The sequence below is a fragment of the Triplophysa rosa genome, linkage group LG24 (assembly GCF_024868665.1).
Source record: "Triplophysa rosa linkage group LG24, Trosa_1v2, whole genome shotgun sequence".
NCBI lineage: Eukaryota > Metazoa > Chordata > Actinopteri > Cypriniformes > Nemacheilidae > Triplophysa > Triplophysa rosa.
Genome location: NC_079913.1, coordinates 3,801,534 through 3,824,966, shown reverse-complemented (window position 1 = coordinate 3,824,966; position 23,433 = coordinate 3,801,534). Strand labels below are relative to the sequence as shown.

The following is a 23,433-nucleotide window of genomic DNA, read 5'->3' as shown; positions in this document are numbered from 1 at the left end:
AGTTAATTGTAGGCTACTATTAATAGATTTTAATGCAATTCTTTTTTTTTGCACAATTTAAATGTTGCTATTACTGTTGTTTAATTGTTTCTCTATTCCATTTTATAATTTTAAAAGTGTTTGACCACCTGATTGTGTTGAACTAGTTCTCTAATCTACAAATATTTCTCTAATAAAAACTCCATCATGTTATGCAGATGTGTGTTAACCTTGAGTACACGCTGCATGTTTCTGACGTCACAAACTCATTCTTATGGTATATATTAACGGAAATCAGACACGCGATTGCAAAGAACCTGTTAAAATCAGCAACTTTTTCCATTTTATTACCAGAAGTGTATGTTCACAAAACATACGGCTACTAAAATGCTTTGCCACTGTTTATAGTTCACATGTAACGGCATTTACAACCTACATGACTTGTGTCATAAGACATTAGGAAAACAGATTTCATCTGATGGGAATGCTTTGGATGGTGAAAATGAGTTATGTCAGCAGGTTGAAAAATAAGATGGAATAAGAATAAGGCTCAGGGATATAGTTTCTGAAGTAAGGGACATTTTATAAGCCGGTTGCAAAACCAACAGACTGAAAGCATAGAAAATCTATTTGACATTTCATTTTCAGCTTTGAATCTGAGAAACACTCTTGAAATAAAGAGATCAAACCAAATAACATAACAAAAAATATTTTTACTAAAACTGAACATGTACAGATTTAATTTTCCCAGACAGGTCATACAGATTTCACACAAACACACGCACGCATACTCACTCACACAAGCTTTGTTTGGAATACAACAACATCAGAGCAGGTTGTGTCAGGTATGATGTACACGGGTTAACTACATGCTGAAGAGAAAGAAAAAAGTAAAAATTCACATCATATCGTCCCTGACAAAGCAGCAGCAAATATGCGACCCACGTTAACAGCCCCCCCTCTATGCCCCATAACAAAAAAAGATGACCCATCCACCCGGTGCAGGGTCTGGAGCACAGGACACACAAACCTACAATCCAGTCAAAGCCACTGTGATAGACTGTACGACACATTCAGACCGGCCACAGCGAAGTGACCGTGAGGAACTCCAGACCGTCACCACACGAAGCCAGAAAGATCAAATATTGGAGCGAATGTTAGCTCTGAGCTGATCCGGGAACAGCCACTCACTGACACATCATACACTCACCCGATGGGCTGCAGTAGTTGGTTTTGAATCATATTTTTTTCTGTTGCCGTTTTTTATGTCTGAGAAAGTGTCCTTAAATGCAATAGAAGACAGGAGGAGATTGTTACACCCTCGCTGACGTCTCTTCTTCTTCTTCTAAACCTCGATGTTGTTTCCGGCATACAGCCTGGTCCATGTTCTGGCTGTAAGAGAGGTGAAAGAACTCAGATTCTCATGTCTTGAATTCTTATGATGGCTGAGAAACTCATGGAGAACGCACCTGTCTCGATGGCTTGAGCCTCGTTGCTCTTCCACTGTTCGGCTACATCATTGGCCAGCGGATCGTCGGGGTTCGGAGCACTCAGCAGAGCCTGGATAGACAGCAGCACCGTACGGATCTGCAGAGCCGGAGACCATTTATCTACAAAGACAAAAAGATGTTTAGAAGTGGCCACACGGGTATATTTCCACACAGGTGAGAGTGAACAAACAAGCACGCACCTTTCAAAATGTCAAGACAAATCCTGCCCAGCTTGTCCACGTTGGGGTGGTAGATTTTGGTCATGAAACGGACCTTCGGAGCAGCCATGGGGTACTCCTCCGGGAGGAACAGCTCCAGTTTAAACGTTCCGCCTTCAAAGGGTGAATCCTGCGGACCGGCGATGACCACATGGAAATATCGCGCGTTCCCTTCATCCGGCTCCGCCTTGATACCAGGTACAGGCTCTGCCAACAAGCGCTGCGTTTCCTACAGAGAGACACAAAACCTGTCAGATCAAATCTGATTGGCTACTTGAGCACAACAAGGGGTGTAAAAGTAAATCACAATACACAAAATTTAGGACGTCGACGTGTATTGTGTAGCTAGCTATGGCACTTTTTTAGGATATAAAATGTCATTAAAATTGTTAATGTTTTGAAAATAAATGTTATTTGACGTTCAGTTTCATTTTTTTATTTCATTGAAAATGAGCAGTCTGTCAGGTTAACTGTATTAAACAAATCTTAATGAAACATTTTGTTTTAGATGCTTTGTAAACTAAATATCCACAATTTAAACGTTGTTTTCTGTATTTTTAACCAACAAGCACTTTCAGTTGTGTCTACTATTATTATGTGAAACTGTTTGACAAGACAGCTCAACGTGGGAGATTTATTTAATTTAGGATCAAATCTACACACCTGTAGTAAAAACGCTAATTTTCAGAGCGTTTTATATTGCACTGCACTACTAACATGTGCATGCGTCATGCAGAAAGCTTTATAAACACACCCTGAATCTCAAGTGACGTAATAATAGCACATCTGATCATTTAAAACATTGCCTCATAAACCAACCAGAGAGATCTGAGAACACTGCTCAATGCTGCTCTTTTCATTAAGGTTATTTAATCATGTTTTATGAAATGTTTATATGTATAAATAGTGAACGCGCGCGAGCCACCCTGCTGCAGCGCGAGCGGGGGCCACTAGCACGTGCGGATTAACAATTATTTTCATCGCATCGCTTGCGGTGCGCCAAAATAACGGAGCATAAGGCACAAAATAATCATGATATAGATTATACCTTAATGATCCTGCGGGGCAATCCTGCCATGTCGTTTTTTACTGCTCTTTGAGCCGTGTCCCGCTCCCTACTCCTCGCGTTCGGTTCGACAGCGCCTGCGTGCAAATCTTCCGGCAATAACGTCATCAACGTCTTTCTCTCTGGGAAATGTAGTTTTATTTTCACTACCACACATTGTTTTCTCTTTTTGCTTTTTAGAGCTTCATATTTTAACTCTATGTTAATAAATAATTTGTTAAATCTGATTTCTAAAATTAGCTTTACCTGGCTCACGGTCTCACCTCACAGTTTTAACTATTAAACTATCTCTATGCATACAAATTAAAGGGAAATATCAATTAATTTATATACCGAAACATAATATAGGAAATGTATCACAATATTTAAATAATGCTATATATAAAGAATGCAATGAATACCAGGGACACTTGCTATTTTATCATAAATCAAATTGCACTACAATGAGTTAAAGCCTTATTTTAATCTTATTTAGAGTTAAAACAGCTACAAGTTTAAAACAATAACTGTAGTAAAAACAATGCAAAATACAAAAATATAGGAATTTAATGACAATACACATAGAGCTGGTTTAGGGGTTTTATTTTATGTGTAATTGTGAATGTACAAAAAAATCCTTTTCTAAACAGACATCAGAGAAGAACAATCCAGAACTATCTGTCTTTGGGTGGGTTTCTGTTTCTGCGTCTGGTGTGATACCTGCCATGAAAAATAGAAAACACAAGCCATTTAATAATGCCAACACCACTACAAAATCTATAGAAGAAACACGTGATAATGATTGAAGTTTGCTTTAAATGAATGATAACTTACTGTCCCACTGGGTACCAGCGGTGTTTGGTGGTGTAGAACATCTTGCTGAGTTCCTCTATAGTCGGAGCCTGTTTGTCATGTAGAACTTCTTTACTCAGTCTGGCTTTGAGCACCTGATCATGTGTTTCTGTTTCATTGAGGGCGTGAGGTCGGGGAATCGGCTGAAAAACAGATAAAACACACAAGCATATTTTATAGGTGTTGCTGGAGGATTTGTGTGGATTCATATAAACTGTGTGATGTCACATCTACCTGTGTCAGCTCATACGGAACGTCTGCAGATGGATGGAAACATACTATTGTTTTACCATCAGATGTCACACCAATCTCCACATTACTGAAACAAAACAAATCAAATCACATAGACATGATGAAATAATGCAGATTATAACCATTTTAACAGAATATATTATAGACAACACAATATAAACTACTCTAATGTAATACTTAACATATGAAATTACATCATTATTTCTGAGTCACTATGTTGTATTTCACATTTATAAGTTGTACCTGCAAAATAAATAAATGCAAATTTTGATAATACTAGCTTGAATGAGTTACAAAATTTACAGTAGTCACATTTTAGTCTTTTGCTCTACATGGAAGGAAAACAGTCACCTGTTGTTGTCGAAGAATGGACCACTAACATCTGACTTGTTGTGAGATGTCAAAACAGCTTCAGCTAGAACATTTAAAGTAAGTACATCACATAAAGTAAGTACAGTAAATTAAGCAAACACGTCAAAGTATTCAAGCCCAGAGCTGTGGCTGTTTGCAGCAGCACATAGAAATAACAACAACACATTACACACTTAATAATAGGTGTAATAAATTAATAATTGCTTTACTTCCTCACTACTTACCTCTAAAATGCCTTACATTTCTGCTACAGCAAATACGATTAAACAAATGACCCAACCTGCTAATGTTACCCGACGCCATGCTTTCACACACTGAACTGGTGAAAGAGAAAATGTCATTCGCACCCGAGGGGGGAGGAGCGAAGCACCAAAGACAGACTATGTTATTACATTTATCAATGTTTTAAAAAAAATAGTTTTTGCCTGTCTCAGTGTTTATCATGAGTGCTTATTTATTTTTCTGACCATCCAGCTCCAATCTTAATATTTGTTGAAATTTTAATGCAGTTGAATAGAATATTTCGCAGTTTGAGCCACGGAGCGACCTCTAGCATATAAATTTAGCAGAACACCGAGGATCTGGGTTTTGACTAAAAGGGATGCAGCTACCTCCACTGGGCATGCGCACTTCAACACCGCATACTTTTTGTCACGCTGAAAACAGTTGATTAATATTTGTTTATTATTGTAAGGTTAGGTTTAGGGTTGGGGTAGGTGTTAGCTAATGTAATTTATTGTAAGTATATGGCGAGATTTTGCACCACTTCCGGCTGTTGCTGAATCCCTTCTAGCAACAACCGGAGATCTGCCCTTCTATTACATTTATTTCCGTGCGCAACACAAATATTACTCCGGGTAGGAAACAAAATGCTGTGGTGCATTTTTCATAATATTATTTTAATAATCAACGATAATAGTCCCCGTCAAATACATATGAATGTAAATTTAAATTAATTATATGTTAACGATACAAATTACTCATGACAACAATCATTTACTTGTGTAGAAATCTAACGGTAGCGCCCTGCAATACCAACGTAGCCCACTGGATGGCATTAAAATAACATCAGTGGCGACAAACGTGCACTGACTGTAGCATATGATGCGGACACATTAGGCGTAATAAGCCTAATGTTTTTTGGTTGACAAATTATTATAAAACTGACAGTTGTACTAAACACAACATTTGTTTTAACAACACAAGCAAAAAATCTTGAGATGTAAAATCTGTAGTAAAAAATGATATGCAAGGAAACGCAAGGTTTCTAAATAACGTCTTTCATAAAAGACTCAGTATTTGTAAGGGAATGACTGACTTTTTCAAATATATGATTATATACATGAAATTCAACTACGGAGGAAAATTTAAGCTCTAATTTTTCAATAAATTCAATTAATTTTGACAGAAAAAAATCAAGTGACAGTCAGCAGCTCTACCTGTGAAGCCCACCGGGGGGCAGAAAAACATACGTAGAAGAAATCTATTAAAACCCTCAAATAACTTGGTTGTATTTTATTATATATTGCATTAATAGAGTAAGGCAGTTCCCTGTAATTCAATTATTTTTGATGGTTCCAAAACAACATACAAACCATTTTACAAACCAGTAATAGCACAATAAAAGGTTTGTTAGAAAGTATATATATCACCAATATTTATATACCTCATGAACAGAGAGGAAAGATGGAAATATAGTTAAATCTTTTCTGTGAAGAGAGACGTTATCCTTTGTGTAGGAAAGAATCAAACATTTGTCAGAGAGACACAGAGAAGATCTGATGCCTGCACATATATCAGATATATAAACACAGACAGGATCTTATCACATCCCTTCCTATGATGACATTAATATGTTTCATAAATGGACATAGTCACTGTTCATCTCATCGGCAATGAAACAATCATATGTGATTCTCCGCCTCCTGCGCTGTCATTCACTCCCACATCATTGTGGGAGGAGTCAATTAAAGTACTAGTAGACCTCCATGTGTGATGTGCCGCTGCTGGAGGCACCAGAGACCGTGTTTGCCACCAAACGTTCCCGACTGCCGAAAACCTCGGCCACTGGAAATAAAGAAAGTATTTTACAGCATCATTCACTCTTACAAACACAGAAAACCCTTGCGGCCTGAATTTCATACCAGAAGCTACATCACTGATGTCCCACACGCGCAGACCATCCTGCTGCCCTCCAAACGCATACACGAACGGAAGATCAGGACAACAGGCGGAGCAGAACATCACACCCTGAAACACAACAGGTGTACTATAACACTGTACTCGCATTATAATTCGCAAACTCGTGATCTGCACATCATATATTTAAACAAAACATTTTAGTACCATTTTCATGTCTCTGGAGTGGATGAGGTTGGGTTTGTCTCCAAGAATGTCCCAGATCTTCACATGTTTGTCTGCGGAAGATGTGACCAGACAACCACGGATCTGACTGCTCAGGTCCATCCCTACCGAGATCAGACAACAACACACGCTCACGCATCAGACCTCCATACGACCCACACAATGAGGTATAAGATGAAGCGAGATCAGCCGCAGACCTGATATCTCTCCATCATGAGCCCTCAGAGTAAACACTGGCTTATCTGATCGAGCGTCCAGACAGTAGATGAATCCATCTTCTGTACTCACCTGAAAGAGAGAGAGATGCGTTCAAACAATAAAAACAAAACCGAAATGCATCAAACACACCGGAATGACCAATCGCCTCACCAGAAAGTGACAGGGAGAGAAATGATCCCATATCACACGCTCCACCTGCCCGCTGAACCTCCAGATCCGATGGCTGTCGTCTGGACTGCGGCAGTCGTACAGAATCGCAGACCTGTGACGCACAAAGACAGCTCTGAGTGAACATGATCGCCGTCACGCTGAGCTCCGATTGGTCAGATATCAAGAACGTGAGTGATGTCAGCAGATTAAAGGATGTGTTACTTGTCATATGATCCAGTGAGGAGAGTCTGAGCCTCAAATGGGTGAAACTTCAAAGTCTGAACCTGCAACACAAGAGAAAAGATTCAGATACCTCTGCAGAACCCGATTCATCTGACCTGCCGTGCCGTGTGTGTTTTTCTACCTTATCTGTGTGTTTTGTGAGCGTTGCTGCTGGTTTGCCCTGCTGTAAATCCCACAGAATCACGCTCTCATCTGCAGAAGCGCTCGCCAGAACGTTCCTGCACACGAGGAACATCACATCAGACCGCGATCGCAGTGGGAAAGAATCACTGTGATGTAGAAAAACTCACCCGACCACTTTGTTCCAGGACAGATCCAGAACCGCATCAGAGTGACCGTCCACAGGCTCTGCCGCTTTCTAGAACACAAAAACGCACATCACATCACATCACATCACATCACATCACATCACATGTTCTGTGTTCCTCTGATCCAAACAACAAACCGCAATAGAGCTACATAACAGAAATGAAGACGTGCTTGTAGTAACTATGATCAGACACCTTCTTTGATTTCTTCTTTTTCTTTTTTATGCTGCCCAGTGAGAACGCCGGTTCCAAACAATCCACAACATCTAAATCCCACACGTCAATGACAGGAGTCATGTTCCCCACGGCTGCGTAATTCCCTGAGGAACGAAACACACTCGATGTGAAGACACATCAGTACAGAAATACTGCGCTGACCAATCAGAATCCAGGACAACAAGAATATTCATTAAATTCATCATCCTAGTTTCCTCTCAGGTGACATCTGATCTAATAAATATTTACCTTGTGCTTCCTCTGGATTGGGGTCAAAGTTCAGCCACTCCACACACAGCGGGTACGAGGGCAGCATAATGTCATGATGGACATACAGAGAATCTCCCGGCGAGTTATACACTGACAACAAACGCACACACAAGGCACGAGTGAATGAACAGAAGAGATGAACATTTCTGTAAGAGTGAGCATATCAGAGACGCTGGTTACCGTAAATCTCCAGGTTACAGCAGTCACGCTCGGCTCGACCAGCCAGGACCAGATTATCAGTGGGTTTGATCTGAAAATCCTCCCGCTCGTACTGATCCTACAAAATCAAATATACAAATTGGAGCAGATTGAAACGTACAGAGCTGTGATGAGCTGCTCTATGATATGATATGATATGGGTGACAAAAACATGTTTATCTTGAATAAATCGAACTGTCTGAGGTTGAAAATACATTATACATATTTTTCCACAATGGCTCGCACAATAGCTCAAACAGCACATTAGTTCATGCAGCTACTCGTGACCCTGTTATAGACACCCAATTTGATCTATATAGAGACAAAGGTCTTTCATTTCTGTGCGCATGTCTCACTGTGTCTTTGATGGTGATATAAGGATCCTCCTCATTGGTGCCGAACATTGTCAATCCTGCCAGACTGTCTCCAAGATTTGTTGTGTCTGTATCAAGAGATATAAGATCAGCATGAAATTCAGGTACTGCTGCATGACAAATTTCAAGTCTGACTGACACCCACCATCATCCTCTTCATCATATTTATCCAGACCATACTCGGCGAGCTCATCCTCCTCCTCCTCTTTCACTGTCGGCTTTATATCCTTCACACCTTCAGCTGTAGATGAAGCTTCGGCTGATGTGTCTTCGCTGATGTCCGGACCACTAGCCACACCTTCATCATCCTCTCCCTCCTCATCCTCTCTGTCCCTGAAGATATAAGACAGAATGTTTTATTCCAGGAGTTATATATTTTGACTTTTATGATGAGACATAAGTGTCAGATCTGACCTGAGCTCGTCTCTGGCCTCTGATATGATGCGCTGCAGCTCTTCTTTACTCAGCTCGACCTGTCATGATGTGGTTTATTCATTTAATTCTCAAACACGCACGTGAATAAACACACAGTATGAGACGGTCACGTGACACACTCACTTTATCCGGCGTTTCTTTAGCGACTCCGCGCTTCACCCAACCGACACAAGTGATCTGAGAACTCATCATTTATTTTTTCAGTCACATTTATCGACACAAATGGATTGACGCGGACCACAACACGAGGATTCCCCGGTGCGTCACGTCGATGATGATGTCACACCGCGGCGCACGCTGATCGCGTCACACATTTCCTGAAAAGTTTTTTTGTTTATTCAAAGACTTTGTTTATAAAACACATTCTTATCAATTTGATTGAGTTTGAAGTCTTTCTTATATTTATATTTACAAATATTTATTTTACGTAAATATCATACATGATATTACTTATTAAAGTGCCTGTATCTGTTTTATTCTAATTATTGTAAATTAAGTGATTGTGTTGCCTGCTTCAGTATCTGTATCAGTGCTGTCAACTAAATCAACTGATTTGGGATTAATAACTCGTTTTAATTTGGTCCTATTTACCCATTTTAATTCCCCATATTTTTACCTCAGTACTACTGATGAATGAAACATCAACAAGATCCACAATATTATACAACAAAAGCATTTATTTGTGAAAACATATACATTTTGTGGAAAATTCATGTACAAGTATTATGTACAGTATATATGTAAACATACAATTTTACAAAGAGTAACAGTAACACTGGTAAACATTGTTAGCATGCAATGTTAGTTCAATTACCGGTTGAAGGACATCTAAGGTGGCTGCCAGACAAACTGTAACAGAAGAATACTGTACCATTACTGCTGAAAAAACATCACAGAAATTCTACTGGATTTAATGGTTATAATGGGAATTGTATTGGTTTTAATGGAAACTATAATGGTGTTTGTAGGTCTTTAATCTATTGGGTTCCGGTGGATGGGAACCAACAGAACACCATTAAATCCTACTGGAATAAAACCCAAACACACTACATAAATTCTGTACTGGTTTTAATGGTAAACAGCTGATGTGTCATAATGGTCTCTGTTATGGAAACCATTAGAATAATACTGATGTATTGTTTGTTTCAACATGGATGGTACAGTGATTCTATCAGTTGGCTGTAACATATTACTCTGATGTATAGTAGGGTACGGAACTATTACCATAGTCGTATACCACGGTATTTACCTCAGATGCACTTCAAACACACAATGGACCTTAAGTACAAACTAAAGCATTATAGTGGTACTTATAGACACTTGTTAATGTAGGCATGTTAAAATATATTTGAGTGGTCTGTTTTTTAAAAAATGTATAAAATATAAATCTTGATTTGTCAGCATGATTTTGATATTTAAAAAACGTCTTAACGTATTAGGCCATATTTGAAGATCTGGGCTGAATCTGTATTATTAAGAATGAACTTTACTGCAGGTGCAGGTGCAATACCTGTACGCCGCTCTGAAAGAAAATGAAAACGACTATGCAAACATTCTCAGCAATGTTTGTTTAAAGGTTTAAAGACACGGTCAGTCTGTCGGGATAAAGATGATGTATGGCATGAAATGACTTCACAGACATTAAGCATCTTCAAAGTCAATGTCCAGCTCTGGATCGTCGACCTGATCGTGAATTTTCTCCGCCACGGGTTTTATGAGCTCAGTGAAGTGTCTGATGTTGGTTTCATGCAGGATCACCTGCGTCACGTAACGCTGTCGCTTGATCTGTTCCTTCAGAGCTTCAGATACATCAGGAATCATGTAGGACAGGATGAACTTTGTGAAATAAACAATGTGCTGAGAGGAGACGGAAAAACGACATGTTTACATTTTTAAACATACAAAAGCACAAAGAATGAAGTTCAACATCACCCGAAGAAGCCACTGACCTCCACCACGATCATGAAAGCCAGTTTGGCAGCAATAACGTGCCAGTACTGCATACTGAAGTCATACTCATACCAGTGACCCGGAGGATTCCTGAAATCTCGATACCTGAGTGAAAACAAACAATTATTGTTTATTGCTTATTTTTCATTCTCCTTTCGTGTCTTTATAGTCAAGTATTTCCACTTGTTTAGGTTTTGTTGTAAGGTTTGGGAAACGTTTCGTCATCTCACCTGCACATGCTGACATTGCTGGCCCTGAGGATTTCATCATTTGGTCTGCTCTTTTTTGTGAAGTCTGCTGCGTTAAAGACAGACAGTGAACTGTTGATGAAGCCCTCCATAGTGTGCATAGAGCTGTTGGAATAGGGACTCACAGAAAAGCCCCAGTAATACACAAGCCGTGGAATCATGTCAGAGGTGAACGCGATAATGGCAGCCTGCAGAGAAGATACACACACATGCGCACACACACACACATTGTTACACAACCTATGCTTCTCCTACATTACACACGTATGCATTAAAGTGCTGTTTTTTATGAACTCTTGTGTGGTTGTAAACCTGTATATGACTCTTTCTGCAATAGAACACAGAAGAAGGTATTTTGAGAAACGTCTCAGTGGTTTTGTGTTCATAAAATGGAAGTCAACGGGGTTCACTGTTGTTTGGTTACCACCGTTCTTCTTTTGTGCTCAACAGAAGAAGGTCATACATGTTTGGAATGACATGAGGGTGAATGGAATAATATTTTTTGGGGGGCGAGATATCCCCAGTAAGTCCTCAGAACGCACATTTGTAGCCACCGCTAGAATGGCCACCCCCTGCAGGATCGGCTGCCACGCTCCAATGTCTTGGGCTTTTTCGGGAACCCTCCGACGGTACTGAGTGGTGATTTTCCAGGCGTCAATGCGGATTTCACACAGATTATTGAAGAGCGCCAGGAGAGGAGCCAACGGGAAAGACGCCACGAACAGAGTGACAAAACCAAACTGGATCACTGTGGGGAAAAGAAAGGGTGAAGCTTCTGTACGTGATACTAACAGCTGATTGGATGATGATGTTTTACAATGGGTGTAATGTCTCACCCATCTCCAGATATTCATAAAACAGACCGAGCTTCCCCATTGGCTGGAGCTGATAGTCCTGTTCCCAGCGTGGAATCACCTTCTCTGAACCCACCTGAGTGCAATGACGCGATATCAGATTCTTTATCCACCTAAAAAACATGATAGTGTTTATAAATGGCGTTTAAAATTGTTCAGGAGAAATAGAAAAGAAACAAATGAGATCGTAATTGTTTAAATGGTGTAAAATAAATGTAGATTGTGGTGGTAAAATAATCTTGATTTGAGTAAATTTGATGAGAAATGTTTGAGTTCATATCGAGATGTTCAATAATATTGACTTTTGATTGCAGACTTGACAAATCTGAGCTCAGTTTGACACATTGTTGACATCTCTTCTCAAACTCTAACGACAGACATTTGTGAGACTCTTTTTCAGATGAGACTTTCCATCTGCTCTCATTCGATTTTCTCATTGATGTATAGGAGATACAATGAAGATATTAAAGAGAACTGAATGTGAACGATACTCACGGCAGCAGGACTTCCTGTATGTTGTTCCAGACAGCTTTTCCGGTCATGATGATGGCCAGTTGTGTGGTGAGTTCAGTCAAACAGCCGCCCGGATCACACTGAACACATCAAACACACATCAGAACTCAAGTGTGTTTTTATCTCATAGGTGTAAAGCATTGGTTCTACAGAAACGTCTCACCTCCTCATTGCGAAACTTTCCCAGCCAGTAAACAGGTTTCCCTGGATATCCCACCACCTTTCCCTTGAAGAAAGCGATGTAGAAACAGGAAGAGTAATAGTTCACGAACTGAAAGAGGAACATCTTCAGCGTCAGGCTGTTCTCGTATTCCGTTTTGGTCCGCGGCAGCTCTGCAGCACACAAATCCATCGAGTTTTTAAATGCATGACTTTACACACAGCGTGTAAAACACGGCTCCGGTCTCTCACCGAAATCTGTGATCCAGATGGCCACTTTCTCATACAGGTGGTTGAGCAACATGATGATGATGAGGCTGATGATGGAGGCCGAGATGGATGTGGCCATCTGAGGAGTCACGTACTCTTTAAACGGCTCAAGGTCCTTTAGATCAGAGCGCAGCTTTTGGGAGAAAGTGATAAACATGGCCAGACGGTACACGATCACGCCGACCACTGATGCTATAATCAACAGAACCTACACAAACAACACAAACATCCAAAAAGTCCAAATTGTTTTCAAGTTAGAGTAGTTTACAGATAATAAAACTTTTATTAACATATTTGATAGTTGGTATTTCAAGTGTTTGCATTGTAAACATGTTTTTTCTGCACTGCAACATTAAAACATGGCTGTTAGTTTTTCAGAAGTTGTAATTTCCCAGAAAAAAACGTGTGTTGATTATGCAAGTTTTTCAGAACATTAGAATAAAACTTAAAAATTGATTTAACAAACTAAAAACATTATTGTATAAACTGATGAACGATATACAACAATTCCTCTTTTTAACATGACAATGTTGTCTTTCAGATGACCAGACCATTTGACATAAATAAATACATAATGAGAGAACGAGATATATTACCCAGAATAACACAGTGCTGATGCCACACGATACTCTCATGCATTTCCCGCAGGCGGTGTATGGCACCCTCTCTGGGGTCTGTATGAAACACACATCACATACACGGGACAGTTGTTGAGTTTGTGTTCTTAGCTGATGTTGATGTGTTTCATTATTAAATCCATCCACAGCATCCGGTGAAACTCTGACCTGCGTAACAGGGTTCAGTCTTTCATAGACACATTTGGCCTCGTATTCGGGTCGCAGCTGTTCCTCCTGCTGCAGGTATTCCACCGTATCCCATTCATGTTCCAGCTCGGCCTGGTACCGTTTCCAGAACTCCAGAAACAGCGTCACTGTCAAACACACCACAGGAACTTTATAGAAATGTACATTTACTGTAAATCAATAAATGTTCAAATCTGTTTCAGAAACTTGAACTGAATTATTTACAAATTTCCCCCATTGTATGAACACAATAACACCGAGACGTTTCTCAAAATATCTTCTTTGTGATGCACTGAAGAAAGAGTATATACAGGTCTTCAATGACATAGGGATGAATAAATGACGATAGATCATTTCTGGTTTTACTTGAAGCTCTTTAAGCTCACTAACGCTCATCCACATGTGCTTCATTGAGTGTCTGTCTGTCTCCTGGATGTTGCCTTGCCGTGTGTGTGTGTATGAATGAACTGAGGTTTGTCTGTGGTTCCGTCATCTGAGGTTGATGTCACACCCAATAAGTAGGCCACCACCATATTGACATAACCCTGATGATTGATGGTATTGTGGGTCTGTTGTCCGTGTTAAATGTCACTCACCCCACACTGACATGAAAACAGCAAACACTAACGTCCCATAGTTATCGAATATACACAATCTCTGTGGAGAAACACAAACACAGAAAAACACAGAACAAACATTAGCTGTCAAATCCTCAAATCCTGCGGGTGTGTAAAGCGAGTCTGTCCATGCGTGTTTGACAGCCAGACTCACTTTTGAAGATTCACACGTGACGTTCAGCCTCCAGTACGGACAGTCCTGATCACACTGAGGGCACATGATTATATTTCCACCAATCAAAGGGTCACACACCTCTTTGCTGTACAATCAGAGAACACAGTAACAGTCACAAAGTGAAAATCCACATTCACGTACATCAAACTGAAAGGGTGTGAGGAATACAAGTATTCTGGGAAATACATAGCTGTAAACTGTCAAGGTGTTTTTAGAAACTGTGGGACAGGTCGAAACTGCATCACAGATGATGTCCCTACAGCTCAAGTAATTTGAACCATTTTTAAGGTTCCCAGAACGTTATTTTATTAAAAAAAAAAGTTTTTAAACATGATTTGGTTCCAAAAAAATACATAGATAAAGTCTGTACCTCCACGTGCTGCTCTCTCTAGTTGCGAATCCATAAATGAAACAGCCGAGTCCCACCACAGCAGCCAGAGTTAACATGACCGTATAGAAGCCCAGCCAGGCAAAATAAATACCGATCTTTTCTCCGTAATACTTCCTGAAACCAGAGTCGGGTTAGCAGACGGATCTCATGTGATCAGATTCTACAGAACACAAATACATACAGATCTGCACCTTATTAAATTGAGAGGCTGCATCTTGTAGAAGCTCTTGGGATGAGCCCACTCATTATACAGCAGAAACCTTTCATTGGGACAATCCGGCTCCTTCGACTTCACATTAAACCTGCACTGTTTCACACAAATCATAAACAACACTCGAAAAACAAAACATTCATGTCAAGTATTAACAATATTTTGAAGAAAAGAACAAAATAAAAGTGAAATCCAAAACTACTATGCAACTACAACTGACAATATTTAAGGTTTGAGGTACATCTCTAAGTTAATAAACATTTAACAGTTCTCTCACATAACAATAAAACGGAATTTGACTGAATTAACATAAAATTAAAACAGAAAATGCCTTAAAGCAGAAAGAGCACAAAACATTAAAACAACAAAACATTATAAATGTCGCCTAAATTCTGCAAGGATTAAACAGACGTCATATTTGAAAAATAAAAACAACACAGCTCATGATACAAACACTAATTTAATCAAATCTGATTTAATCAAAAACAACAGTACTTACATTTTTATATTATTGCAAAATTATAGCAAACCAAATTAATTAACCAAAAATATATATATTTAAAAATATATAAAATATATATACTTTGGTTTAAAATTTAAATATATGTTTTAACATATAAAATATGTAAAAATATATATATTTTTATAGAATATTTTAATCCATAATATAATAAAAAAAAATTGGCCTGATGATGTTTTCTGCCCTGATAATATTCACACATGTACTGCACAGTACACGTATTGTATGTCGCATGTTTAAAAGACAAAGGTACTTACATCATGTAATGGGTACGCAGCCTTGTACACGCCTCCATCCATCAGCTTAGAGATGCCAAACTTCCTAACATTTCCATTGACATCATACGGAGCTCGACTGAGGATGTAATACGCCTGCAAAACAACAACACATCATAACACACATCCACACATGAACATATCACCTCAGCTCAGACCGTGACCTCAGACGTACCATCCTGCTCCTCATGGCCGGTGTGAAGAACTGCTCTCTGTCCTTTATATAAAAATACTGCAGTTGATCTTTCCTGAAGGGTGCGGTGAAGAACTTTGTCTTTTTGAGGAGGACCTCCTGCTCGGGGTACAAGAGCTTTGTGATGAAGTTTGATTTCGAGGCCAGATCATTGGGCTGAATGGGCAGTTTGATGTGCATGACCTCAGCGTACGTACACAGGAGGTCAAAGGGCATGTGCACCTTCACGAAAAATAATTTCTCATCCACCACCTGCAAAACAACAGACAGAGGAAAACCTCACGGTCTGTGACGTGGCATTCTGCAGTTCATATCGACAGGTTGAGACAGGATTTAATGTCACCTTTCTACAGGCAGCCTACTGCACTTCAACTGATATAAACTATAATGGAGGATTGCTCCGAGAAATTACAGAGAGAATGGATTTTGCATCTGATAAGCTGCTAACAGGTCATCAAACTTACAGATTGCGTTGCTTCCAATTCCACACCCATATTCATCAAATTTCCTTCGAAACATTCTCTCCTCCGCAGCTGGAGAATAAATGAAAGATGTGTGGAAAACAACGTGAAATCAAAATTGTGTGTTATTCTTTCATTAAAGTGTGGTAACTTGATTTTCCTTTAAACAATTTTCCCATTGATTATTTGGCTCCATTTACTCGGGGGTCTTACCTTTCTTTTGTAGATTGAAGCTTTTTTCCCAGACGTCATTTTGGACTCGTCCTCATAGACTAAAACAAAGTCAACCCGTCTCTTTCCATCATTAAAAAACAATGAATCTGGATTATCATTGAACTCCGTCTGCAAACAAACAACAGGAAACTCAAATTTTGTATTATTCTTTATAACAATAAAGGTCTTGGTGTAAAAGGTAATGCTTTAATGGTTTGGAACAATGCACATTGTGAGAAGCGCTATATAAATCAATTGAATTAATAGTTACTACTCCACTTATATACATGAATGTAAAATGTGTTTTGTGTAATAAGTGGATCCTGTCTTGTATTTTTGCTTTAGATGTGGACGGAAAGGAATTCAACACACCCGTTCAACTTTTGGTGCAGCTTGACCTTTAGGAACAGATTTGTACGTTGGCAACTCTTCAGAATAAACTGAGAAAAAATATAACACAAAACATAACAGCAACCCATCAGAGAGAAAAATCATAAATGAGATCTCCTAGACATCGATGAGATTAAATGAACAGCAGATGAAAAGTGAAAGTCTCTTGTCGAGTCAGAAATCTCACAAAAACCTCAATACTCTTCATGCATTTTAACTACCGCGGTCTCATTTGTTTTGCATTTTATTTCTCCTAATTTTGGGAGAAACATCTGAGAGTAAGTTGATACCTAAATAAAGCACAACTGAGATCTCCATCAAGTCATTTGAGCTTTGAAAGAGAAACCTCTGAGCAATAATATTTTCCTTCAACAGTAAAGGCACAGGACATTAGAGCATTGAGTTGACATACAGCATGTGAACGCTTAGAGATTCTCAGATTTTCTGTTGACTTACAGTTATGGGAAAACTCAAGCAAATCAAACACACAGGCTGCAAAGCGTAATGGGAAAACTTTAACTCAAATCAGATGTTACCGGTCTGATGGAAAATGTCCATAGCAACGGTCTGAAAATAAGCTGCACAACTCATTTATCCCAGAAACGCAACGCCCCCACTCCAGCATTTAAACCAAACCCGACACACACATTTAATGAGAATGTAAATAATATTCACATCAGTTAGAGTTCAGATGAAGTCCTGAATATTACCCACCCCGTCTTTCTAGTTTATGAACATGTTTGTGTTGCACTGACTAATGCAAATACGTGTGTGCCATCCAGTGTTGGGTAAGTTACTCTGAAAAAGTAATCAATTACTAGTTACTAATTACATATTCAATAGTGTAATTAGATTACTGTACAAGTTACTCTCTTCAAAAAGTATTTAATTACTTATTACTACTTACTTTCTATATCTTATATCAACCTTGATGAGTTAAGTGATTCAAGGATAGACATGAAACGGCTCTTTTAATTCATACAAATAAATAATATAAAACTACATAAAGTATTATTATTAATTACAAATGTGAGAATTATACACTAAAGCACGGATTTTAAAGTTAGACTTTGAATTTTGATGTAAATTCCTCTTCTGCGCACACACATATTACACAAAGTATTTACTTTAATTACATCAGAAGTAACTGTAATTAAATTACAGAAAAAATAAGAGTAATCCCTTACTTTACTTTTCAAGGGGAAAGTAATTAAATTACAGTAACTAATTACTTAGTAACTAGTTACACCCAACACTGGTGCCATCATAGTTTCCTGTCTGCGTTTCCCATTATTTCACGTTGTATTGACACTTATGATTTGAATGCACGTTCTTCCTGTCTCTCATCTGCAGCACGAGAGAGTAAAATCTCAAGTCCAGAGAAACATTTGACATCTGTCTCAAAGTCTGCAAGAGACCAGACATGAGAGAGATGAAATGAAATCAACTCACCCACTTCTGCCATGAGACTCATCTCCACGTCCCCCTCCTCCGCCTCCGAGTCCAGCTCCAAAATATCATTCTCTTCTGCTTCACTCATATTCACAAACTAATGCAACAGATCACGTGGATGTCAATTCATTGATACAAAATAGTATAAAAGAACAAAAGACGTCAAGTAAAGTTTCTTCTTCGTGTCTGAACTCGCTCGAGTAGGTGGGGTCGGAGGAGGAGGAGGCTTTCAGGGGCTTATATGTCAGATCTGTGTATTTCTTTCTGTTGTGTAACTTTGCGGTTTCCGCTTTTGTATTAATCTCAGACTTTTTCCCTTTGGCTAAGTTAAGCACAAGTGAGAAAGTATTTGCTTTATTAATAGTTCATGCTTTTTAAATGGTTACATCGTTATATGTGTTCGGTTCGTTTGTTATTTGAACTCTGTGAATGAGAAACTCGACACATTTTTAAGGTAAAAACGTTAACGGAGTTTTGCGCACGCGGAACGTTTTTCTTCTGCCCGCCCGAGTTCTCATACGGAGGAATTTGAGCGACGGACATTAGTTTTTGTTTTACATGTGTAGTAAATTCATACAAGGAAATGATCTAAAAACGTTAAGCTTTAATTGTGGAGCACATTGCAACACGCAATATGAAGAGTACGCTCGTACCCTCACAAAAATAACCATAGTATTTATTACAAAATGATCGTAAATTCACCACCGTAGTTTACCCATGCTATTTGTGGTAAAACTATGGTAATGCAAATAGTAATTAATCCGACAAAAATGAATCACATTAATAATTTTCCTATAATAAAAACCACCCGTAGTGTTCCTAAGGGTAAACAACTCATATAATGAAAAAAAACGAAATGAGCGTTAAGGCGAAATGTAACTATAATGTAATTTAACTTTTTATCGCTTATGTAATAATAAAACAGAGGAATCTACCAAAAGTCTGCAGATTACATGGGACCATGATAGAACATGTCTAAATAGGATCCTTATGGAATTGAATCTGAAATATGTCAAAGTTAGTATTGCAATCCAACATATTGGTGTTGCGTTCCTGCCTATAGTTCAAGTGATTTTAAAACGCATCATTTGTTAGATCAGTGGTTCTCAAACTTTTTCATTGTAAAGCCCCCTTTGTGTAGATACATCGCGTTACGGCCCCCCAAATAAAGACTTGGAATCTTAAACTTAGAATTTTAATTAAATCAAATACATATTCAGTTATACAATGCTGGAACATCAATTATTTTTGTTTGTGGTCTTATTTTTAATAAATTAAGATGCAACTTAATGATTATTTTGATAATCGAATAATCGGACGATTGTTTTTTTTTCGGATAAAAGGCTAAACAATTTTTTATTTGATCTTTTGCTTATAATAACTAAATAAAACACCAAATAAGGGTATTTATTGTATTCTTTGAAAAGTGAGTTTCGCTTATATAATCTATAATTTAGTTATGTAATACCTTTAATAAAAAAAAGCTTGTCCAGTTTTAAACAATAAAACTTCTTTGAACATCCCAAATATAACAACCGAGTTGTAGCCCATTAGAGATGTGCTGGTGAGGAAATGTTCCCAGTGAATAATAAACTTATTTTGATCTTAAATGTTAGACATTTAGATTATTCCATTTCCTTCAACAAAAAGTATTATTAACATTATTCATTATTATCTAAACGAATAAGACGTATATAGCTTACTCGCCTTCTAGGCTATAACAAAAAGTATTCTTTTCCCACTTTATAACGAATGCTTATTTTGTGGTTCATTGATAGCTATTTAATAAAAATACAACAATAAAATAGTAGCCTAGCCTAAGTTAAACATACTTTATAATAAAACTTTTATTTAAAAACGAAATAAGACGGATAACATGAACTCACATTATAACACAAATAAATAAAAGATCTTTGGATTTTCCCCTTACTTTAAAACATTTTTAGATTGTGGTTCATATTTCATGAAAACACAACATCGTTAAAGTAAAACAAAGACAAACTCACTTACATTAAACAAATGAGTTTTTATTAACAAACATTCTTTTGCGCTCTTGTCTCGGTCATCCTGCTGTCGTTCATCGCGCTGTTTCACTTTCCTCGCGCAATCTCGCGGTGCTGTGTGCTGCGCGCTGTATGGAGAAGACGCGTCAGCTCGCGTCGTATGGGAAACGCGCATTCTGACGTTTAATGAAGATCCTGACAACTAGCTTATATGCGTGATAGTGGTAGATTTAACAGCTTTAACAACCTTCCGCGCCTCAGGACGTTTCCTTGCTTGATCCGTTTGGTGATGTGACTGTCACTGAGCGACTGGTTGAAATAATAACTTGATTAAATAAAATATATTTGTTGAACTCGTTTAAAATGCTAGACAAAAGTAAAACTGAAACGTTTCAAATAATTGCCTTTTTCGTTCTATTTTTTATTATTTATAACATTTTATTAAAAAAACTTTGAATAATATTTTGGCACAATGGCGCCCCCCCTCGTGCGGCGTCCCATGCACCGCATATACTGCATACCCCATTTTTGCGCCACTGTCAACACCAACGAATTGTTGTCCAAGACCATTTAAGGCATGTAGGAAAACAGAATTAACCTGATCCGTTTTGCAAGTGTTTTGTAGTGTTTATTGTATTATGTAAATTAAGAAATTAAGCAGAAATCACAGTTGTAATGTAGCCTAGTGTAATTTAATGTAATTTAGCTGACCAAGATTTTAGTGTTAATGCCACACAAGATATTTATAGCTATATACTTTTTTAAAATATGAAAAGAATAGCAGCAGAATTTAAGTGCTAGTATTATTGGGTCAGGTGTTGACCCAAAGGAAAGACAGTAAACCAGTTAAAAGAAACACAGCACACAATATGACAATCAAAACTCTTAGTCCATCGATAGTGTTTGTTGAATCTGAAATATTGAATAACTTATGAATAACTGTATGTATAAAGAACACATTTGTTGTCTTTTGTGTTGTGTATGTTGTCTTTTGAAATGAGAATTTGCATAAAATAGTTCTCTCAGACCATTGTTTAATGCTTCTGCAGAATAAAAAGGGGAAGCGGTATAATTGAGCATTGAAACATCAGTGCTGAGACTGAAGCTAATATCCTGTGCTGATGAGTTTTTCTGTTTTTCAATAGTCTTCTCCGGTGAGTGGTTGTGCATAGCTATATGACTTTATTTCTGTGTGTTCAATACGTTTATCTGATATAAACAGACTCAGACTAATAAATCTTTATTATAAGTGTATGTGTTTATTCTGTCAGGTCTGAAGAGATGACGGGCAGAATCATTCTCATTGGATCTCTCATACAAGGTCTTATATTCTAGTAGATTCAAAGTATAGTTTACAACAATGACTGTTGATTTCACTTTAGTTTGAGATAGATTATTGTTCTCTTCATCGGTTTTTATGTATTAATTCTGTATAATTGACAAAATGTTTATATGCTCTCCTACTTGTAAGTCGCTTTGGATAAAAGCGTCTGCCAAATGAATAAATGTATAATATTATGTATCATTTCTTTGGTGTCTGTGTTCTTTAGGTGTTTTGTGTGGCTTCAGTATCACACAGCCAAATAATCTAGAAGTTCTGAGTGGATCTTGTGCTTTCATACCCTGCACATTTGATATTGATCCAGAATATAACAATGACCTCACTGCTAATGCAAGAAGACTGTGGTATAAAAATGGAATTCCTTATCAGAAGGTGTTTGACTCCAGGAGCCCCAGTAGTGGAGTGCTCAACGGCACAATATTTGGCAACGCCTTGGACAAAAACTGCACCACACGCTTTCATTATGTCACGCAGAATAATATTGGTCGATATCACTTCAGACTGCAAGGCAACAATAAACTGCAATATAACTATGCAACACTTCAAATGAATGTCAGAGGTGAGAGAGGTGTGACAAAAGTTGTGAACATTATTTACATCAAGCAGTCAATGTCCACTTTATAATTGATCTTTGTGTGTGTGTTTCAGATTCTCCACCCAAACCCAAAGTGAGCATCTATATGCAGCAGCAGGAGGTGGTGGAGGGGACGTCTGTGATCCTGAGATGCTCTGTTAAAATGTTCTGCTCCTCTCATCCACCGGCTCTTATATGGAGCACCTCTACCATTGTCAGCATCAGAGAACAGCAGCGTCAGATCCAGAGCGATCTGATCTCAGATCTGCACTTCACTGTAACACATCAACACCACAGGGTCAATTTTACCTGCATGATATCTTACCAGCTACAGAACCGGAACACATCCGCACAAGAATCGATGACACTACATGTTCAGTGTAAGAGCGAAATCTATTTTTTTAAATGAACTGACTCGTCAGTGAACACTGTGACAGTGTGCATGCTTTTATCTTCCTTCAGATGCTCCTAAAAACACATCAGTGTTCGTGTCTCCTTCTGGTTGTGTGTTGGAGGGTCGTTCAGTGTCTCTCACCTGCAGCAGTGATGGAAATCCAGCGGTCATCAACTTCACCTGGCACAGAGATACTGAAGGACATCTGAAACATCTACAGACCGGACCAGACCTGATTTTTGATAAAACTGAACCCAAACACAGCGGACGATATTATTGCACTGCTCACAACAAACACGGCAACCAGAACTCAACAACACTAATGTTGGATGTTCAGTGTGAGTATCTGTCATCATCTCATTTATCCGATTCTCTGGACATTGATGTGGTAGAAGTCGATCTTGAAGTTCAAAAAATCTCTCAGACAAAGAAGGTTCAGG

General features: G+C 38.4%; 5 protein-coding genes across 7 annotated transcripts in view; 1 reads left to right on the top strand and 4 right to left on the bottom strand.

Annotated features, from left to right (window-relative positions):
* Window positions 1-672: 672 nt before the first annotated feature.
* Window positions 673-2,869, bottom strand: ube2nb (ubiquitin-conjugating enzyme E2Nb). The gene is made up of 4 exons (XM_057324214.1): window positions 2,736-2,869; window positions 1,670-1,916; window positions 1,449-1,589; window positions 673-1,371 (listed from the first exon to the last, which is right to left on the bottom strand). The coding sequence occupies exons 1-4, from the start codon at window positions 2,859-2,861 to the stop codon at window positions 1,325-1,327; spliced, it is 561 nt and encodes a 186-aa protein (XP_057180197.1). The 5' UTR covers window positions 2,862-2,869; the 3' UTR covers window positions 673-1,324.
* Window positions 2,870-3,323: 454 nt separating this feature from the next.
* mrpl42 (mitochondrial ribosomal protein L42) lies at window positions 3,324-4,538 on the bottom strand. Its single transcript, XM_057324575.1, has 5 exons — window positions 4,433-4,538; window positions 4,188-4,251; window positions 3,819-3,903; window positions 3,567-3,727; window positions 3,324-3,452 (listed from the first exon to the last, which is right to left on the bottom strand). Exons 1-5 carry the CDS (start codon window positions 4,509-4,511, stop codon window positions 3,407-3,409), a joined length of 435 nt encoding a protein of 144 aa, XP_057180558.1. The 5' UTR covers window positions 4,512-4,538; the 3' UTR covers window positions 3,324-3,406.
* A 1,155-nt stretch (window positions 4,539-5,693) lies between these two features.
* Window positions 5,694-9,273, bottom strand: pwp1 (PWP1 homolog, endonuclein). Its single transcript, XM_057324316.1, has 15 exons — window positions 9,109-9,273; window positions 8,965-9,023; window positions 8,696-8,883; window positions 8,533-8,618; window positions 8,159-8,255; window positions 7,958-8,068; window positions 7,688-7,812; window positions 7,475-7,542; window positions 7,306-7,402; window positions 7,164-7,225; window positions 6,942-7,053; window positions 6,770-6,860; window positions 6,555-6,676; window positions 6,353-6,458; window positions 5,694-6,275 (listed from the first exon to the last, which is right to left on the bottom strand). The coding sequence occupies exons 1-15, from the start codon at window positions 9,175-9,177 to the stop codon at window positions 6,184-6,186; spliced, it is 1,485 nt and encodes a 494-aa protein (XP_057180299.1). The 5' UTR covers window positions 9,178-9,273; the 3' UTR covers window positions 5,694-6,183.
* A 377-nt stretch (window positions 9,274-9,650) lies between these two features.
* Window positions 9,651-18,910, bottom strand: ano6 (anoctamin 6). Of its 2 annotated transcripts, XM_057324668.1 has the most exons (20): window positions 18,681-18,910; window positions 17,211-17,278; window positions 16,839-16,967; window positions 16,629-16,697; window positions 16,147-16,416; window positions 15,954-16,067; window positions 15,157-15,272; window positions 14,945-15,079; window positions 14,554-14,659; window positions 14,379-14,439; window positions 13,765-13,910; window positions 13,576-13,653; window positions 12,962-13,187; window positions 12,714-12,883; window positions 12,533-12,630; window positions 12,020-12,150; window positions 11,726-11,931; window positions 11,166-11,371; window positions 10,935-11,040; window positions 9,651-10,842 (listed from the first exon to the last, which is right to left on the bottom strand). In XM_057324668.1, the coding sequence occupies exons 1-20, from the start codon at window positions 18,766-18,768 to the stop codon at window positions 10,627-10,629; spliced, it is 2,739 nt and encodes a 912-aa protein (XP_057180651.1). In that variant the 5' UTR covers window positions 18,769-18,910; the 3' UTR covers window positions 9,651-10,626. The 2 variants fall into 2 exon arrangements, with proteins under 2 accessions (XP_057180651.1, XP_057180652.1); XM_057324669.1 differs by lacking the exon at window positions 17,211-17,278 and having other exon boundaries at window positions 18,681-18,909.
* Window positions 18,911-21,747: 2,837 nt separating this feature from the next.
* LOC130547883 (B-cell receptor CD22) overlaps window positions 21,748-23,433 on the top strand; it is a 6,821-nt gene continuing 5,135 nt past the window's right edge. For both annotated transcript variants that reach the window (XM_057324236.1, XM_057324235.1), the window contains exons 1-5: window positions 21,748-21,837; window positions 21,955-22,004; window positions 22,234-22,584; window positions 22,674-22,979; window positions 23,062-23,331. In XM_057324236.1, the coding sequence (XP_057180219.1) occupies window positions 21,965-22,004; window positions 22,234-22,584; window positions 22,674-22,979; window positions 23,062-23,331 (967 nt within the window). In that variant the 5' untranslated portion in view covers window positions 21,748-21,837; window positions 21,955-21,964. The remainder of the gene's footprint in view (window positions 21,838-21,954; window positions 22,005-22,233; window positions 22,585-22,673; window positions 22,980-23,061; window positions 23,332-23,433) is intronic.

Bases quoted from the DNA above. Each gene is read 5' to 3' on its own strand.
- mrpl42 (XM_057324575.1), bottom strand. From the start codon at position 4,511: ATGGCGTCGGGTAACATTAGCAGGTTGGGTCATTTGTTTAATCGTATT. The intron at 4,252-4,432 runs GTAAGTAGTGAG...TAAATGTTCTAG, and splicing joins AAATGTAAGGCATTTTAGAG to CTGAAGCTGTTTTGACATCT. The intron at 3,904-4,187 runs GTGACTGTTTTC...GTTTTGTTTCAG, and splicing joins CCATTCTTCGACAACAACAG to TAATGTGGAGATTGGTGTGA.
- ano6 (XM_057324668.1), bottom strand. From the start codon at position 18,768: ATGAGTGAAGCAGAAGAGAATGATATTTTGGAGCTGGACTCGGAGGCG. The intron at 16,068-16,146 runs GTACGTCTGAGG...GTTGTTTTGCAG, and splicing joins CGGCCATGAGGAGCAGGATG to GCGTATTACATCCTCAGTCG. The intron at 12,151-12,532 runs GTGAGTATCGTT...CATGTTTTTTAG, and splicing joins ATACAGGAAGTCCTGCTGCC to GTGGATAAAGAATCTGATAT.
- ube2nb (XM_057324214.1), bottom strand. From the start codon at position 2,861: ATGACGTTATTGCCGGAAGATTTGCACGCAGGCGCTGTCGAACCGAAC. The intron at 1,917-2,735 runs GTATAATCTATA...GTCTCTCTGTAG, and splicing joins TGCCCCGCAGGATCATTAAG to GAAACGCAGCGCTTGTTGGC. The intron at 1,590-1,669 runs GTGCGTGCTTGT...TTGTCTTTGTAG, and splicing joins TTGTCTTGACATTTTGAAAG to ATAAATGGTCTCCGGCTCTG.
- pwp1 (XM_057324316.1), bottom strand. From the start codon at position 9,177: ATGATGAGTTCTCAGATCACTTGTGTCGGTTGGGTGAAGCGCGGAGTC. The intron at 9,024-9,108 runs GTGAGTGTGTCA...ACATCATGACAG, and splicing joins CTAAAGAAACGCCGGATAAA to GTCGAGCTGAGTAAAGAAGA. The intron at 8,256-8,532 runs GTGAGACATGCG...TTGATTTTGTAG, and splicing joins ATATCACCATCAAAGACACA to GATCAGTACGAGCGGGAGGA.